Raw genomic sequence first — 19105 nt, forward strand, 5'->3', positions numbered from 1 at the left:
CTGGCAGTGTCAGGTTAATGGTTGGACTTGATGATCTTACAGGTCTTTGCCAACCTAAATGATTCTATGAAACCACAAATCTTAATGCAGGAAAATGGTGGTTGTGGTGCAGTTCAAATCACAGCCAAGCTGGTTTCATTTGCCAAGGATAGCTGAACACTAACAACACAATTCAATGTGTTTCAAGTGCTGTTAGCCCATACCACATACATTTAGCCTTGGTTTGTCTCCCCATAATGCACTAAAGTAAAACCAGACCTTAAGGAATAACTTGCATAGTAAGAAAAGGTCATCAATTTAATCATTTACTTTAAGCAGGCAAGCAAATTTGTAAACATTCAAAAGCGGCAGCATCCAAGTTACAAACAATTTAAGGAAAAAAGAATTGAGATTATTAAGGTTCTTTATCCTCTCAAAAATTTTGGAAATGAACTTTTAAAACACTGCAAACATTGAACACTCAGTTGCACTTCTTCTAATCCTGCTAGTAATTCTGCCTTCCAAGGAATTCTGCTTTCTAAAACACATGATCTCACAATTGCCATACTTCTCAGCATTTGCCGTTTGGAAGTCAGCTACCAGAGCATTTCACCTCAGTCTAAATCCCATTAGCAAAGGGAATGCCTGTGTCTTGATTCAACACCTCTTTAACTTCTGAGGGTAAAGTGTCAAAGAGGTGATCTTCCACTACGAGCCCGCTTTTCCTGAGAAGCTGACACTGCCCCAGCGTAGCTGGCAGACGGTCCAAGCAGTTTCCCTTCAGTTCCAGGTAAGTCAGCTGCAACAGCTGGCTTACTTTATCTGGGATTGAGGTAATACAGTTTTGTCCCAGACTCAAAGTCCTCAATTTAACACATTTAAACAATTGTTTTGGCAAAACGTCGACTTTGTTTCCTGTGATGTGAAAATGCTGAAGATTTTGAAGCAAACCTATTTCTACTGGAATCACCGCAATGGAGTTGTAGCTTACATCCAAACACCTAAGCTTCTGTAAACTGAACACTGCGGCAGGTAAGGTTTCAAGTTTGTTATTGGAGAGATAGAGAGATTCCAAATTCTTTACGTGGGTAATGGATGAAGGAATGCTGACTATTTTATTGTGCCACAGCTTTAAACAAGTCAATCTTTTTAAATGCTGGAAACTGATGATTTCTTCAATTGTGCGTATGCTATTAGACTTTAAATCCAGTTCCTGTAAGTTAGAGAGACTGAAGATGGCATGGGGAATTCTCTCCAGTTCACAGTTCTGCAGTTCCAACTCTGCAACATTTGTCATTTTCTTAAGGCTATTGAGTACCACAAGCTTAGTGCCATCATTATGAATGACTAGTTTTGTCAGATGTGGTGCTACATCTGTGATATTGGGGGGAATTTTGGTCAAATTGCTCTTCACGTGGAGAATTTTAAGGTGTCTCAGCTCTCTAAGAGATTCGAGCCCTATCATTTTATTATTTTCAGAGTTCAAGTTGCCTATCAAATACAATTCACGGAGGGTTTTGAGCAAATACACCCAGGCAGGAATTTCTGCAACATCTGTGAATTTCACATGAAGGCATCTCAAGTGGTCCCGGAGGAAGCTGAAGGCAGTCTGCTCAACCTTCGCAGGGCAGTGGTACAGATGAAGCTCCTGAAGATTCGTCATCTGGGAAATTTTGGCTGTAATTTTGGCTTCAGGAATCAGCTCCAGTTTCAAGACATCCAGATCTGTCAGATCAAACACTGCATCGGGGACTCCCGAGAGCATGAAGAGATGCAGCTCCTGCTTGTCCTGGGCGTTGCGGGAGACGTGCTGCCGAAGCTTCTCGTAAGTCCACTCGTGGTTCAAACTGATCCCGCGCAGCTTGTTCTCGCTCACCTCTGACAAAAACACACCAAATCGCTTGGAATACAGCTGGTCATACTGATCCACCATGTGCAAGAGAAAGGCAAAATCGTTTTTGACGTCAGGGATATCGCTGAAGCTGCTCTCTTCTCTGACCTTTTCAAAAGAGTATTCTTTTAAAGGTATTCGGAACAGCCAGAAAAGCGTGTAGAGGCAGATAAAGCCATAGACACAGATAAGGGAAATATAGCTGATGAGCAGCTTCTTCAGCATATAAGCCATATTGTGTGTACATTCAAACTGTGTGTAGCCAATCAGGTGTTCCACTTTTGGGTTGCAGATGTGTTCAAAACTGATGGTGTTGACAAAGTTTGCAGTATAGCAGAGAATAAATATGAACTTGACAGTCTTGATGACAGTCTGGCCAACATAGAGCTTATAAATCAGATCACTGTCCTCCACGTGAGCCCGGAACTTACGGACCTTCTCAAAGAGTGCCTTGGCTTGTTCCCCATCCTTCTTATCTAAGATCGTGACACTGGGAATCTCGATCATCGGCTTGTCGGCTGAAAACTTGAAGCCAGATTTGGTTATCATGGGAGTGCTAGCACTTGGGCTTCCTTCATCACTGCTGGTGGAAACATACTTGGGAAGGGACTGGGCACCAGTTAATCTCTGTTTGTTCTCCTCAGAGTCCTCACATGCCGTTTCTGACAATGCTTTTGTAGTCCAAGGAGACTCAAAGCACTTCCCCAATATAGACACAAAGTGCTCAATTTTTGAGCAAGTCTTAGGATACTTGAACCAAAAATTACTACTGACTATTAAAATGATAGTATGGATGAGAACAAGATAGGGAAAATACTTTGAGTACCAAGGAAGAGCCAAATGATAGCACATCTGGTTAATAAATACGTACTGCTGAAAATCCAAATTTGTTTTACGGCCTGAGGAATCTTTCTGCTCCTTCTTCAGCTCCTGGCCTGATTCAGTGGGTTGATACTGAGAAGAGGTAGCTCTGCTCAGAAGAATGTCAGGTGCTACAGTGGTGGGACTTTCGAAGGAAACAGTTCTCACTGATGTTTCTTCTTGAACAGTGGTTGTTTCAACAGTGGTAAAGTCAGCCTTCCCTGCTGTATCAGGCTGCACCTTTGGATTTACAGTAGACTGCAAAACTGGCAAGCAGACCACCTGGTCTTTTGTCAGCTGCATGGTTCCAGCAAAAATGGCAACCATTAACATAACCACAGCGAGATAATCCATAAATACATCCCACCATGGTTTCAAGATACGGTAAGTTGGCTGGATGTCACTGAGCGATGCAACTTCTGCAAGGGTAAACATTCCTACAAGAGAACAAAGACAAAATCAGAATTGTTGACTGGGACATTAATTTTACCATATAAAAACAATCCCAGCATGACACACAAGTCCCTCAGAAGGTTTTGCTTTTTCTTATGGTTTTTTGCCTGTCACATGCTATCCATCATTCCACTTAGCAGTTTTTCCAAAGGATACGACCGAAACAATGAGGTATTTTAGCAAAACAGAAGACTTCCCACTTCAGGCTAGATCATGTTTGTGTATCTTTGACACTTCACAGCACCAAAGCCTGCTCTGTGCATGTGAAATATCTGAAAGATATAATACTGTAGCTGATATGTATTTAAAAAAGGAAGAGCAACAATAGACTATACAGCACAAAATCCAGTTCTGTAAAAATGACTGCTTGAGTCTGAGCATATAAAATCCAATACTAACAGTACCTTGCATTTAAACAAGCATTTAAAATAGTATTTTTCTAAATGCTTTGCACTCTGCTCATGACTTGGACAGCACACTTTAGGTCCTGTTGTCAACAAGGTCTCTCATTTTATTTTCATTTAGCACAAGACAGTATCTTCCACTCCTTCCTCCTGAGCATCCACAGGTGACTTACCAGATTGATTGGTTCCTTTCCATTTTAAGTATCACTGCACAAGTGAAAGCCTCATAGCTACTATGTGAACATTTGGCACAATCTCTTCTAACATACTTGGACATTGTAAAGTAAAAACATTGGACGGGGCCCTGAGCAACCTGATCTAGTGAGTGGCATCCCTGCCCACGGCAGGGGTGTTGGAACTAGATACTATTTTTAGGAACCTTCCAATCCAAACCATTTATTCTATGACTGGACTAAATATTAGTCCATATTACAGTCCAACTGTATACATTTTTCTCCCCAATTGATTTAACCCAGCTAACCAAGAACAAACCCCACAATTCTTTCTTAATATAAAGGGCAAAACATTTTTTCAGACTATCATCACAGCCTAGTGATCACAGGAAGCTGGTTAGTACAGGTAGGACAGGAGCTGACTGCAAGGCTTTCACTTTGTCTTAAATATATATGTGTGTGAGACAAAGCAGCAAACTGACCACATGAGGATCCAAATCTCTCTGCAGCTTTAAATAATTTGCTTTGCTTTTTGTTTTGACAAATACGGAGGAATCAACTTATCAGCTTTAAAAAAAACAACTTCCTGTGCATGCAGGATGTGGTAAAATGATCATTTTGACTGCTGAATGTGTGGCCCAAATTTGCCATTTCTGAAGAAAAATAGCTTGCTTGTGTGCACACATGCAGCTGGGAAGGAGACAGCATGTACACTATCCCACAGAGTCTGTCTCCCTTTGCTTGGGTGATGAACAGCTTAGCAGAGCCCAAGGAGATCAAAGCAGGGAGAATTCAAATAGACACAGAATTCAAATACCAGCAATTGCCTATATGGTCAAAGCCATGCACTAGCACCCCTCCATCCCCACAGCAGTGTAAGCAGCTCCCACTTCTCAGTCTGTGGGAAAGGCCAGCACTTGTCTGTACTACCACAGAGCTCAGGATCCAAGTGTCTCCTCCAGCACAGGGAGACAGCCAGCCCCTGCCCTCCCACACTGCTCCCAGAAGCTTTCACCAGTCTTGCACACCAAGCCTGGGATCTGGTGGAGGCAGCCAGAGAGGGAAGGACTTTATCGCACTGCAGCACTCATCTCCGTGCTCTTGGCACAGCTGCCAAAATTTAAGTTAGGGCTGAGTTTCTCAGGGAGTCAGCAGAAGGAGCTTCCAGTTCTCACCTTCTTTATTTTCCAGTGGGCATATGAATGTCAAATACTCCTCCCCATCAGAAGTTTTTGAGGTCTTACAGTCCCAGCTCCACAAGGACCCCCTTGCTGAGAGTTCCGAGGCAGCCCCTCACCCCTGCAGGGCGCAGCCGCAGCACCAAGCGCTGAAGGAGACAGTGACACCCCAGCTGCACAGCCTGGCAGTGCCTTGGTGGAACTGAGCTACAGCTCCCATCCTCAGTGTCCCCAGGGCTTCACCTACACCCAGTCACAGCACGACTGCTTGCTCCAGAACTACCACCTGACATTTGACATCTAAACAACAACAAATTAATTAATTAATGTGTGCAAACGAACAGCATTAGCCATTTGTGCTAATGTGAAGAGATGGATATAAAGGGACCCTCCTAACTCCTGGGGCCTGACTGCCTGGCACCTGCCCAGAACAGGAGAACCACAAACCAACAGAGAGGGGATTTTTTTCCCCTGAATGGATTTTTCCTTTCCAGGAAGCTCTCTGGAAGGCATTCTGTTGATCTCCACGCTGTTTGCACTGTGGTCTCACCTACCTTGGCTGCCACAAGAACTTCTCTGCCAGCAGGAGAGCACAAAGGCAGAGGCAGAGCGAGGCCAAGGCAGCCCAGCTCACACAGCCACGGCCGTGCAGGGAGAGCAGGGAGGAGGAGAGGGAACAAACACAGCTCCTGCCACTGCTCCTTCCTCTGGGCCAGCCTTTCTCTCAACTCTGCACCGCCCAACTACCTGGGAAGTTACCTCACTGTGGCCTGGGGCATGGCCTCCAGAACTCCTTTCACAGAAAGGTGATTTCTGTGCTTCTGCACAAACACGTGGATAATAAAACATGGAGACCCAGGCACTGCAGACATGACTGCTCTGAGCAACTGAAATAATGGAGAAGAAATGACAGAGCACAAAGTGGTTCCAGCTGAAGACTTGGAAAGAACAGCAATAAAAGCAAAAGTTAAAAATTGCCTCTGCCAAACCTCTGTCTTGCATACACAAAATCATTCCCAAAAAGGTTAGAGGACACAGAGCCCGAGTAATCCTCTCTGTGAGGCTGCAGGGAGCATGGTGTAACAGGAGCTTTACACCAAGAAGTACCACATTCAATGTTCTGAACACATCTTTTCTTTCAGGTTACTGATACTTAGAGAAGAGCTCCTGTTTTGGCAGAGATTAGCAGTTATAAAAACACAAAAATCTCCTCTGTGGGACTAACACTGTCTCATAAAAGACAGACCTTTTTCTAACCAGCAAAAATATATTCCAAGACTTGAAAACAGATCTGCCTCCTTACATGTCCAAAATGTTTAATGTTCTGAGTCTTAAAAACCAAAAGAAAAAACTATAAACCTACACACAGTACAAGACACATTCTAAAAGGCTGCAAATAAATTTGGTATTTTCTCTTTTAAATCCATCATAACATGTATTGCTGTTTGATTTTACTACAGTAATAACCACAGAAGTTAACTCCTATTTCTGTGCACACTTAGAAATCAAGCAATTAAAAGGCACTCAGAACAACGAGTCTGTACAGTATTGTAATGGGTTTGGATTTTCTTTATTCCAGCTGAATTTAAACTATTCAAAGCTTTTAAAACCTACTGTCTGGAATAGTCCTTAGAGTAGGTGGATAGTATTTTCACTGCTAATTTTCAACTCCTTTTAAGAGTGACAAATTAGGCTTTGAGTTTCATTGTAAGTTACAATGGAAACACAGAAGTAAGGAAAAGAAGAAAGAAAAAAGAAAGAAAAAAGAAAGAAAAAAGAAAGAAAAAAGAAAGAAAAAAGAAAGAAAAAAGAAAGAAAAAAGAAAGAAAAAAGAAAGAAAAAAGAAGAAAGAAAAAAGAAAGAAAAAAGAAAGAAAAAAGAAAGAAAAAAGAAAGAAAAAAGAAAGAAAAAAGAAAGAAAAAAGAAAGAAAAAAGAAAGAAAAAAGAAAGAAAAAAGAAAGAAAAAAGAAAGAAAAAAGAAAGAAAAAAGAAAGAAAAAAGAAAGAAAAAAGAAAGAAAAAAGAAAGAAAAAAGAAAGAAAAAAGAAAGAAAAAAGAAAGAAAAAAGAAAGAAAAAAGAAAGAAAAAAGAAAGAAAAAAGAAAGAAAAAAGAAAGAAACAAATGCTAGTCTGTGTCTGGCAGGCAAAGCCTGCAACACCTTGCCATAGGTGGTGTCCCCTCAAAACCAGTCATGGCATCTCTACTCACAACCCCAATGCAGAAAACATCTGTGAGCAGGTAGGTCAAAGTGAAGAACAAAGTCCTGTGCAGCTGAAATGTTGCAATACCTGGTTTCTCAGGGTGAAACCATGCTCTTCTTTCAGCCCTCATCAGGGCTTACAAGGCACCAAACAGACCTTGAGGCTCAGCAGAACATGGGGTTTTGATGTACCCAAGATCCAGAGAGATCCACACCAGAAAAGTGAGGTTCTTGAAGAGAAATTTTTTCATTTCCAATATGGAATGACTCCTTTTTTAAATAGCACATTTTGTTCAGTTTTAACAAGCATAGATTTTAATTCAAGCCTATCAGTATAATCCTTAGGGCTGCACAGCTACATTAAGGCTTTAATTTTAACAAATAACATTTTCCTTCCCAAACCCTGTCTCCAGTTTTGTAAATGGATGACATCCCAGGATAGCATCAACTTCTTTCATCTCCATCTATCACTTTTAGCTATCTACTGGGTGTATTCTTTCTCCTGAAACAAATAAAATGTATTTAGCCTAAATAAATGCCACTGTTCTAAGCACAGCTGTTTCTTGCTACCTTCTGAGATTTTAGGTGGAAAAACTTGAAGTTCTGAAAGTAGTGCAGTAGTGTCATTTGGAGCTCTAGAATTAAACCTACTTTGTTTGTTTTGCTGTTATACAAATTCCAGTGAAACTGGAATATAAAGAGAAAAAAAATAACAATGACAATACAATTGTCATAGGCCCACATTAAATCAGCAAGGGTAGCAACTAATTTAATAAATAATTCTTCTAATTATAATAATTTCATTAGTCTTAAAAGCTGTAATAAAAAGAGGTCAGAATGCGATTAGCCTGGAGAATTTCTGACAAATTTCAGACTATAAATGCTGAAATACAAAATGGACATATTTGGGATATTTCCTAAGAAACTGTTCTAGCTTAAATACAGAAGTTAGCAGAAAAGGAAGCAGCAGATTGGTATGTCACTAATGTTTATTTACATCCTACTTCTTCCTGTACTTACAGATAAAAACTGTCTGTCCTGTAACTCACTGGCCCTCCTGTCTTAAAAGCATATTTAAAGTTAAAGCAAATTCAAAGTTAGAACAAACAAATAAAACAAGAATTGTAGCACATGATACGCTCATTTACTCTCAGGTTCCCAAGACTCCAAACAAGTGCACTTTGTTTCAGGAAACAAAAAGATTCTTGAATTCGCCTTGTTACTACATCTGGCAAAGAATTTCCTAAAAAAACTCAACATTTCTAGCTGAAAAGAAAAAGTGCTACCATGAATAAAATTGTTTTCTCCCTTCCCACAGGAAATTAAGGAGAAGGAAAGTTTTCCCATAACTAAAAGGATTTGCTTGCTTGTTTTGATCAAGTGACTATAAGTTTAAAGTTATTTCTACTGTATATTTTGTTGTCTCTTTCCACCAACCATTTCTACTTCTGCAATATCCTAATAAAGCAGACTATAAGACCTTAATGTTATAAGAATGGATTATGAGATTCTTGTTAGCCAGGATGTCAGTCAGGACCCTGCCAATATCAATTACTCTCTGGACAATCTGCAAAAGTCCAAAAGGCATTATCCTTTTTTTCCCCCCTCCTTTTCTTCTCCACAGAACCAAGTACCAGGAGCCCCAGAAGCTCCTTATTATATATTGTATATATTCTATATTCTATATTATATATTGTGAAATAATGCACAAAGACATAGAGGAAAGTCTATGAATCAGGTTAGGCATTCTGAGCATACAGACACAGCCACAGCTGCACTGGTTGTTCAGGTTCTGAGACGGGAAAGTTTAAAACAAACTGAAGGTTTAACCATCAGCAGACTTTGTAACTGAGTAATAGAGGGAAATTGCCCTGCTAAACTAGGTGGGAATATTACAACTATCCCTAGCCTGGTTTGCAGCTCTTAGTGCGCCCTGGCTAAGAGGACTCAGCTCTCAGCTGCTTTACTTCACAAGGGATTATTGTGTTTTATGTGAGCCCACTCAAGCTAAAAAATCAGCTGTAGGTACAACAGTGACTAGAGCTCCTCCTCTCAACCACCCTGCAAATAAACCCCCAAAGTTCAGCTAAGCACAGATTTGTGCTATGAGTGCCTCTACTGCCTGGAAAGTCCAGGAAACATTTCACAGGAAAATACAGCATGGGTGTTTTTATAGTATTTCTCTACTATAGGCAATGTTTTGGTGCTATTTGAGTGATGGAAGGCATTGCAGAACATTAACACCAGGATGGGGCTTATGTTATCACATACTTCCTGATCAATGCTTTTATCTCTGGAAAATAAAAAACAGCTTTAACATAAAAAGCTGCATAGAAAAAGATTTCCATTATTTCTTTCCACCCAATTAGAATGACAAGAATTCCCACTTATTGTTTCTTCCCTAAACACCTGACAGCAACCAAATCTACCCATTTGAAAGCAATCTGCAAGATCTAGTTTGGCTTATTTTTGTATGGCTACCTTGTAATGGATGATGACTGGAGCAAGGAACAAAAAGCTTCCTATAGAGAAAAACATTTCAACTAAGGAACAAGAATTCCACAATAGCTTTTGATTAAATGTTCTTAGATAAATATATATGGAAACATATGATGCTCTTATTTGATAACACAATTAAATGATCAAGGAGGAATAATTAGCATGACTTGTACACTCATTATTTGAGAAACCAAAAAGCAACCAAACAAACCCCTCCACATCTAACCCATCTCCCCAGTTCCCACTGCCCAAACTGCACAGCTATAATTTTGGACTTTCCCTTAAAGTGGAAAAATAATATTTCTCTCTATATATATTTATATATGTAATATATATAATCTCTGATATAGTCTGCAAATACATTCTCCAGTTAAGGAAACACCTTTATGAACAACATGAACCTGACAGTGACTTGCAAAACAAAAAACTATCAAAATCTTACTTCTCTTAGACTACATAAAGAAATATTAGGCTTCAGTAAGTTGGAGACAAAAATAAGATTCTTTACATAATCAGTATCAAATTAATACCATTTACAGAAATGAAATCTATAAAAACCACTTTTTTTTCTTTTTTTTTTAAATCTTAAAAAATACAGCCCTTCAAAGCTGGGCTTTTTCAGGTTGTGTAACACTCTAACCTACTTTTAGATGCTGCTATTTAAGTGTTTACACTGAATCTTCCTTGTTTACCAGTTCTTTGAAGGTCTAGTGCCATACACCACTCCTACACAAATGTGTAATCAATGTGATATTTAAAAAGCAGTATTAGCAGCCATTATTTCCCTAACAATAAACTGTCAAATCTTACCTCATTCTTGCCTTGCTGTAAATGACCAGAGAAGTCTGTTTAAAAATGACTTTCAAAACAGGAGCCCATTTTTATATTTCTGAATAGTTACCCAAAGCATTATTAACACAATTAAAGCTCCCCAAAAACCCCCAAAATTATTAACACAATTAACTCTGAATTTGCTGAATGCAAATTCTGTGTCTGCAGAGCACAGAAAATTAACAACTTCCCACTCTGCCTAGTTCAGTACTCCTGAGCATGCTCTTATTCAAAAGCTGCTTTGACCAGAAGTACAAGCTTCAGGTTTTATTGCCATTTATCCCCAGGCTCAGAATGCAGAGCAGGTGCCCAGTATACTTCAGAAAGCTCAAGGAGACCCCAAGCTGGATGTTCAGCAGTACTGCTCCATCCTTACTTCTCACAGTTCAGCAGGGTCAGAGGCCACGAAGGGCAGGAGAGAAGAGCTGGAAGAAGCAAACAAGACTGGAGAGAGTGGTCCTTGAGCATCCCTCTCCAAGGGTCTCTGTATCTGGTGAAGAGCTCAGGATCAGATGTGCTCCAGTTGATGTCAGTTAACCACATGTGATTTTACAGCTGCAAGACAAACCACCCAGCAAGGCAACATGCTAGAAACCAAAAGAGGTGGCTAACGAGACACTAGCAGGGTAAATACTCAACTTAAGATGCTTCTCATACCTGTAAGCAACATTCCATGAATGCACAGGCATTTCATGGGCACAGAAATCCTACAGCAGAGTGGCAAGGACCTGGCACAGAAGGCAAAGATCATGCCTTGGATGTACCCTGGCACATGCACTCCCACCCCTACACTGCTGCCACAACCCCTCTTATTTTTGTTATGCCAGTTCTTCCTCCTTTTATCTCAGGCAGCAGATCCCAGTGATCCGAGTCACATCCCTAAGGCTGAGTAACCAAATTCCCAACAGCATTTCCTGTTTCACCTAGCCAGAGAGAAAAAGCAGTGAGCAAACACTTTGTGTCTCATTTCACAGAATTCCCAAAGCAGCCAGACCAGGGATCTTGAAGAGACAGCCCAACTTGTGCCTGCAGGACTCCCAGTTTAACAGCAAGCACTTTGACTCAAGTGCAGACACAACTGAAAGCTACTGAAATAGATTTAACCTGCACTGGCATGGATGTAAAATGCAATTAGAAGTTACACCATACAATAAACTAACAGCTTCTTGTGCTCAAGTATAAATATTTAATCCTTTTGCCCTTTCTAAATCTGCTGTTCCCTGTCCTTTAGGCCGTGAGGTTTCTGCAGTTTTCATGACCACTATCAGGACCAGAGGAACACACAGTAAACATCTGTCACTTCTACTAACCAGAGCACTTTGGGAATTTATCAAGTTGCAAAAGCAAGCTGCATCAAAATAAAAGCACATCTGGTAACTCCGTCCCTAGAGGCTGATTTTTATCACTAAAAACAACCCAGCAATACAATTAAAAATAAATTTAAAATAAATTAAAATTATTGGAAGAGAAAAAAAAAGTAAAAAAATAGAACAAACTTTTATTTCCTTTTTAACTTAGAAACCTGAAAAATAGAATAGTTAAAAATGGATTATATCCAAGTTACTTATGTAAAGGCAAATTTGAACAAGTCCACATGGCTACAAAGCTTGTTACATGAAATTGGTTTATCTCAGATAGAGACAGCACTCAGCAATTCATGCAATGCCTCTGAAAAATACTCCTCTCTGATGCACAGCCACACACACTGCCAGTCTCTCTGTCTCCTTTTTCTGAATTCACTTGGAACTGGGGAAACTGCAAAGTGGTAAGAAATTGAACCTGGCATACATGGAGCTGATAGTTTGGTGATTTTAGGCCACAGAATGTAAAGACAAAAATCTTATTACAGAATGTATTAGTAAATACATGTACCTAAATGTACCTAAAGAATAAGGAGGAGTGCCTACCAAAGAGAAAGAAATGTGTTGCTGAAGTTCACTTTGCTGTGAATTTTAATAGCCCCTCTTCAGGGCAAAATGAACTCTCCACCCTAACTCATGGTACTAAAGTCTAATTTTACCTAATTTCTAAACTGCATTCCCATCCACATGGAAGCAGGTTTATTGAGTAACTAAAGTAAATGATTTTCAATGAATATTCTCTCCTTCCTTTTATTTTTAATGGACATGTCTGCAACCTTGAACAGGAACATTTACAGCACCCTCATGGAGATCTAGAGACAAGAACAGACAAAAAGTTCCTGTAACTAAAGAACAGGCTCCATTGTTCCCTATCTGAGCTGGTTCATCTCTTCAGCCTGCAAACATAGTGACTCTTACTGGGTTACATGTTGAACAGAAGTTTCATAAAGATTTGCACACATACAAGCTACTGTATTTTCAAACATCTGCAGTGGCACTTTCATTATACCCATTAGCTAAAAGCAGTGGGTAAAAGGTCACACTTTAAAAAAAAAAAAACAAAAAAAAACAAACAAACAAACAAAAACCCCTAAAATAACAAAAGCAAATTACACATATGCACACACACAAAAAAGTGCCCAGTACACAAGAAGCTACATGTAAACATGAGCCTCCTACTCACACATCAGAGTTCCTCTGTTTCTGCCAAGATCTTTTCTGTAGCAAGAGCAGGAAGAAGATGAATTAAATGCAGTAGAGAATCAGAACATGAAAAAACACACTCCAAGTCCACCTCTCCTTTTATCCACTCTGCTGCTTTGATAAAATTTAAAATGCTAGTTTACAGCTCAAAAAATAGGCTGCACCCTCAATGTTCAAACACACAATCTCTCCACTCTTCATGGAACAACAGTCTAACTTTGTTCCTACTTAAATGTCACATAGCTGCTTTTATCCCCAGGGAGAAGGGGATACTTCCTTGCTCAAGCCAAGGTCCAGCTGTAAAGCCCAGTCACAGAAAGCACTGGGGGCAACAGCCAAGCAGCCCCTGACACCCCCAGCACCCTGTGGATGCCCCGAGCCAGGGCAGGCACCTCTCAGCTGACAGCCTGCTGCCAACTCTACCTGCTCTTTATCAAGCAGAGAGATCTTCTACACCTCAGACATCCTGCCAGATGGGCAACAACTACGACTTCTCCATAAAACTCTGATCAGCAGATGAAGGATGAGTTATTAATGTTACCACATTCCTGCCAAGCTTCCAATAGCTGAACCTCCAGTGGTTTCATGCCAGGAAAAATGCCTGCAGCTGAAGCATTTATCCTCAAAGGGATTTATTTAAGTTTACTATAATTCTTTTTCCTCTTCTAAACTTAAGCTGCTTTCTGTAAGAGATAAGCTATTTGCTTAGTCCATCTAGTCCCATAATTGTTTGGTACAGGGTGTGTACTTCAGCACTTTAATATCAAAAGAAATTGTGCTGCAACACATTTTTGGGGGCTCTTTTGAAATTTTGCTGATGAGTTCAGATCACCTCCTTCCTTTCTTTTTATACTTTATTTTCTTAAAACCCCTTTCAAAACATTGCCTTAAGAACAGAAAGAATGTTCCAAGACTTGCTGTCCTCCTGGAGATCGCAGCATTCCTGCTCTAACAAGCAAGCTTTCAGTTCTGCAAAAAGTTTGAGTAAGTTCCATTGTATTGCTTGATGCCATTCTCCAGGACTAACAGATGTATACAACCTCCAATTTAAATATTTACTATTGCTAAATTTGTATTTTGATTTGACTCAAATGCTCCAGCTGGAATCGTAACCTCTTCACTCAGGGCCCTCCAGCAGGGAGTGGGCAGACAACCCTTGCCCCTGAAGGCTCACAATCTAAAAGTGATTATTTGTTAGGCAATAATAAGCATGTTTGTGGCTGTAACATTCAAAGAAAAAAATCAAAACTCCTTCAGGCTTCCAGAAAAAGATAAAAGAAAGTGGGATAACAGCCTGATTAAAGTATAATCAAATTTAACGTTTTAATGCACTGCAATCTTTGAGAAGGCTTAACATTATGTCCAGATAAATCCCTTTACAATTACAGCATTCCTGTATACTTAGAATACTCCTTCCCACTGCTTTCAGGACAATGCTATCTCAAAAATAAGGCACTAAACCTAACAGGTCTTGAAACCTACCTTTCCAGTGAAATGGACAATGAAGCTTTCCTTTCCAGTCAAATTTGTTTTAAAATAGATAATGAAGCTGAGTGTATACTTCACTTCAAGTAAAATAAAAGTACAGAAAGGAGACACTTTATTCAACCCCATTTACAGACACATACCACTCCTGCTGCAGCACTTACAACTTTTCCATGATTACTCCAAGCTTCCACATGAACATGCAATGAAGTTTTTGGCACCCACCTTCACAGACAAGCTCCCATGCACCATGTCACTGTCTGTCTGACTTTTACAGCTGACATCTGACGATATCCACATCAGAAAATCAGTGCAGAGGCAGCTGTTTTGTTCTGCTGGTAGCTTCCCCTTATCCCAGGTGCTCTCCATTTGAACTGGTTTTAGCAAGTTTCACATCACTTAAGGGTAGCACAATAGCTGCTCCCCAGCTGCTACAGAAATAAAAGCAGAGTGCCTTCTAACAGGAGGAAAACAAAACAATCAGGTTTTGTTGCTGCTGCTGTAAGCAATTTTCACATCCTTCAGCAGGCCCCAGCCAGGTCCCCAGGAGATTCTGTGCAAGCATGAACAGCCAGCAAGGCAAGCTCAGCACACAGCACTACATCACACTGACCTGGTGGAAGAAGGGTCCTCACCTTCTTAATCACCTTCTAGCCCTTCCATCAACATGCCAAGATTAAAAAAAAGAAAAGTGGAAATGCAAAGTCTGAGCTTTGATCAAGTACATCAGTGATTTCAGAATCCTGGCTCTCATTGTGACTTCCATCCAGCATAATGCAAGACTTTCAGAAAGAGGTGCAGTCCAGCCCCCCCAGGTGCCCTGGTGTCCTGAGCAGAACAAGAACTTGCTCTAAGGGAATTCTTAACATCACATGCAGCAGTGTTTCTATAGGCATGTGTGATGGACTAAGCATCACCTATGCACAAAGCAGGAACAGTGGAGCAAATGATCTTTTTATCTTGCAAGAACACCAGAAAACACCCGTTTTGGTGCAGTGGTGGTGGTGAGAGTGAACAACAACAGTGCCCTCCTCTCCAGGTACTCACAGTGATCAGGTGGCATGGGCCAGCAAACAGCCCTCTCAGCACAGGGTATCCTGGAGATATCCTGCAACTACCAGGGCCAGCAGGGATTATTTGAGCTCTTGGTTTGCATTTCAGGTTGTTGACTCAACACAAAATAAAACACAGAACGACCACAATTTCCCACACAGTGACCTGTATCACGTCACAGCTGAACACAAGTCATCTTCTATACAGACCTTTCTGTAAGTCTGACTAGCATTATTTTCACAAAAGTCTGCTCAAGAACATTAGGACAACTAGCTTTATTTACATTTTCCTGTAATCTCATCACACACTTGGACAACTGCCTGTGTGTGTGGGTGTACAGCAATAATATACATATGACTACATACCCATCAGCCATCAGTCAAGAGTTTAGGATTTGTCATGGCCAGACTGAAATCATCCAGTTAAGATAAGTTTTGTAACAGCCTGTGTTTGACCAAGAGCTCTGCCTACCACCAAATCATGTCTGAAGTACATTCTTTTAAAAATTAGAAAAATTTTATCAAGGCTCATAACTCTATGATAGTTTTTGTTCCCTTTTCAACTAAACAGCAATTCTGATCTCAGTTTCAAGTTCCACAAAGGCTAAAAGAAAAACCCTTTCTCTTAGATATAAAACCACCAAGCACCTTTGGATTAATGAAAATTTAAGTAAAATATGCCTTTTAGTCTTCACTGGTTTCAATTTCCCAAGAACAGATTTGCTTTAGGAAGCCAAATGAAGTACTGCTCTCTACCCCCACGACAAAGCTTGGGACATCCACACACAGCACCAACTGACCAAGCAGGTAAGGTCCAAAATGGTGACTGAAAAAAGGCAGGTGATGTGCTACTGCTGTGAACTCTCAACTCTTGCACACGGACACAGCCCTGGATCACAATGCCAAAGCTGGGTCCTTGCTCACCACACATAACAGGCACTGTTGCTGCAGCCTAGTCTTGAAACATGGCTCATGGCTGGCAGAGCTCCTGCTGGGTCACACATTCTGTATGAGACAGAGCACTGTGACAATCCTGCTCCTGACTCAGTAGGGATACTGGCTCTGTCTCACCATGCCATGCTTCACATGTCACTCACTGCCTTCCACAATACTTGATTCTATGTTCCACGTGCCTTGCATCTCCAGCTCCTGTGTCTTGGTCAGTTTCTTCAAATGGACACAAACAAAGTGATTTTTGAACAAGACTTGGACTCTGCTAGCATTTGGTACTTAAAAGTGCATAAAAGGTTTAATACCCTAATCTATATCAAAGCCTTACAGCATTATACAGTGTGTCATCCTGTTTCAAAAGGATTATGGTCCAAAAATTCAGTTGAATTTCATCAGATTTCATAATGTATAACACAGCAGAGTGTCTGAGGAAGGGAGAGTTTCAAGACTGACCAGTTATGAAAAGGAAGAACCTTGACATTTCTGCCATGGACTAGAAATTGGAAGAAAACTTTTGTTCTTTACATTAGCATTTGACCTCAGGAGTAACCACAAGGTAAATTCATCCTAAAAAAATTTTCCAAGTACTGGCAGTGTGTTGGAATTATTCCTTACTATGCAACTCTACCGTGAAAAGTGATTGAACCAATGTATCATTGAAAGATACAAAGCAGCAGGAAATTTTGGTATTCCCATGCAGGTGCACAATTCACAAATAAAACCATTTCTCTCAGAGTTACTGAAACTCTTCTTTTGGGAGTGTAGCCAAGTTTCCCACATACAGTTGATCTGGTTATAGTTCTTCTTAGGGCTCTGCATAGACGTACTTGATGAAGCTGGCCATATTCACTGGCACTTGCTTTGTCAAATTACGAGAAGCAAGTCATAAATAAAGTTTTACTTCTACCCCTAAAAGGGGGAGAAAAAACTGCATGTATGAAATGAGTAATCATGAAGTGGTTTAAAAAAGAAACAAAATCCCCATTAAAAATTAAAACAGTCATGGAAGTAAAAGCCAACAGGATTAGACTACAAGATCTCAAATTATATAAATAAGAGTAATAATGCTATTATGACTCATTTATTAAAGAATCTTTATTGCTTTCAGTTAACAAAAAAAAAATAATGTGATGATGGCACCGCTTGAAATTAAGTTACTTAAAATGATTTCTTGCCTCTGAGTCGCTGTTTGTGAATAGCTGCAATTTGAACAGAGATCTCAATAAATCTTCACTATAACACAGACTCAAAATTGGAGATTTCTTAGCAATGAGCAAAAACATAATCATATTAACATAAAATATTCAATTCTTCCCAGTGAGGCTTTCACTTGAGTTTTTTAATTACAAGGTCTACACCTCTATCATCCACAGCAAGGATCAGCAAGGAGCAATCAACCATGTCACATCATCACAGCCAGCTACTAAAGTTTTCTCCAGTCCTTCTCTGTGACATCTGTCACTGTCAAAGCCACACCACACCACAGGGTCTGATCCTCCAACTCCTACAGAAGGTCTCCCTGCCAACTGTAACACCATCTCACCAACCACTTCAGGGCAAACTACTTCTTCTTAGTAATTTTAAGTCACTGGAAACCCACAGGACATAAAATTATAAATCACCATAGCCATGCCAAAACCCAACATGGCCAAACACAGCAGCAAAGTGTAGCTATTTCTCTGTAGATGAAAGCCAAGAGATTTCTAGTGTTTTATTTCCTCTAATGCACAAAACCTAAATGCCAGCAGCATGCTTCTTGGTAGAAGCCCAAAGACCACTTAAAAGTCAATTTTCAAGATGTCTTAGACTACATAATTTATTTCATTACTTTTCCCCCCTTAAAGTACAAAAGCAGCTTCAGTTTCCTCTATGATCCCCTCTGACTCTTAGAACTCCTGTGGGTAGACAAGAATAGCAAGAGTTATGAATACAGCTCGTATTTGGCATGAACTGAGCATCTTTAATTTATGATTACAATTACATTACAAAATGCACATATACACAAATGTGTCTTACAGATCAAGCCATCTTTCCACAGTCAGCAAATGATGCAATTCATTCAGTCATCACAGTCCAGATCAGACCAGTGACACTGTAAGACATCACACAAACAATACAATAGCATGTACTGAAGAACTACTGAAAACTCATTTAGCAAATAAAAGCCATCTCGTAAAAAAATCCCATGAGAGTCTTTTGCTGCAGTATATCATCTGTGTTTCAGACTCAGCATTCAAAAATATTTAGCTTTCCTACAACAAAGAATTTAACTTGTGCTGGAACGACTGCATGCAGGGAAAAATATGGCAGTCATACAAAGCCACAAAATATCACAACTCACTGTGTTTCTTGATCCAGCTCTTAAGAGGCAATTCACAGCATCTGTGACTTGAACGTGGTGTTTTCCTCTGCTCACAGTCCAGTATCCTTACTTGATCCTTTGCCAGATTAGCTACATTAAGCTAGAAGGGCAGCCTGTAGAGGTAAGACTGACGTGTTCCTTTTATCCTTGCAAAGAACTTCCAAGGAAGTCTGCTCACTGGTCCCCATCTTTGGGCCACAAATGGCATGACAAGAAAATAAC

At 40.1% G+C, this 19105-nt stretch overlaps 1 protein-coding gene across 2 annotated transcripts in view; it reads right to left on the bottom strand.

The window, feature by feature from the left end:
• Positions 1-292: 292 nt before the first annotated feature.
• LRRC8D (leucine rich repeat containing 8 VRAC subunit D) overlaps positions 293-19105 on the bottom strand; it is a 50393-nt gene continuing 31580 nt past the window's right edge. For both annotated transcript variants that reach the window (XM_056497444.1, XM_056497446.1), the window contains exon 2: positions 293-3168. In XM_056497444.1, the coding sequence (XP_056353419.1) occupies positions 599-3166 (2568 nt within the window). In that variant the 5' untranslated portion in view covers positions 3167-3168 and the 3' untranslated portion in view covers positions 293-598. The remainder of the gene's footprint in view (positions 3169-19105) is intronic.

This window comes from Oenanthe melanoleuca, chromosome 8 (genome assembly GCF_029582105.1).
Source record: "Oenanthe melanoleuca isolate GR-GAL-2019-014 chromosome 8, OMel1.0, whole genome shotgun sequence".
NCBI classification, from domain to species: Eukaryota; Metazoa; Chordata; class Aves; order Passeriformes; family Muscicapidae; genus Oenanthe; species Oenanthe melanoleuca.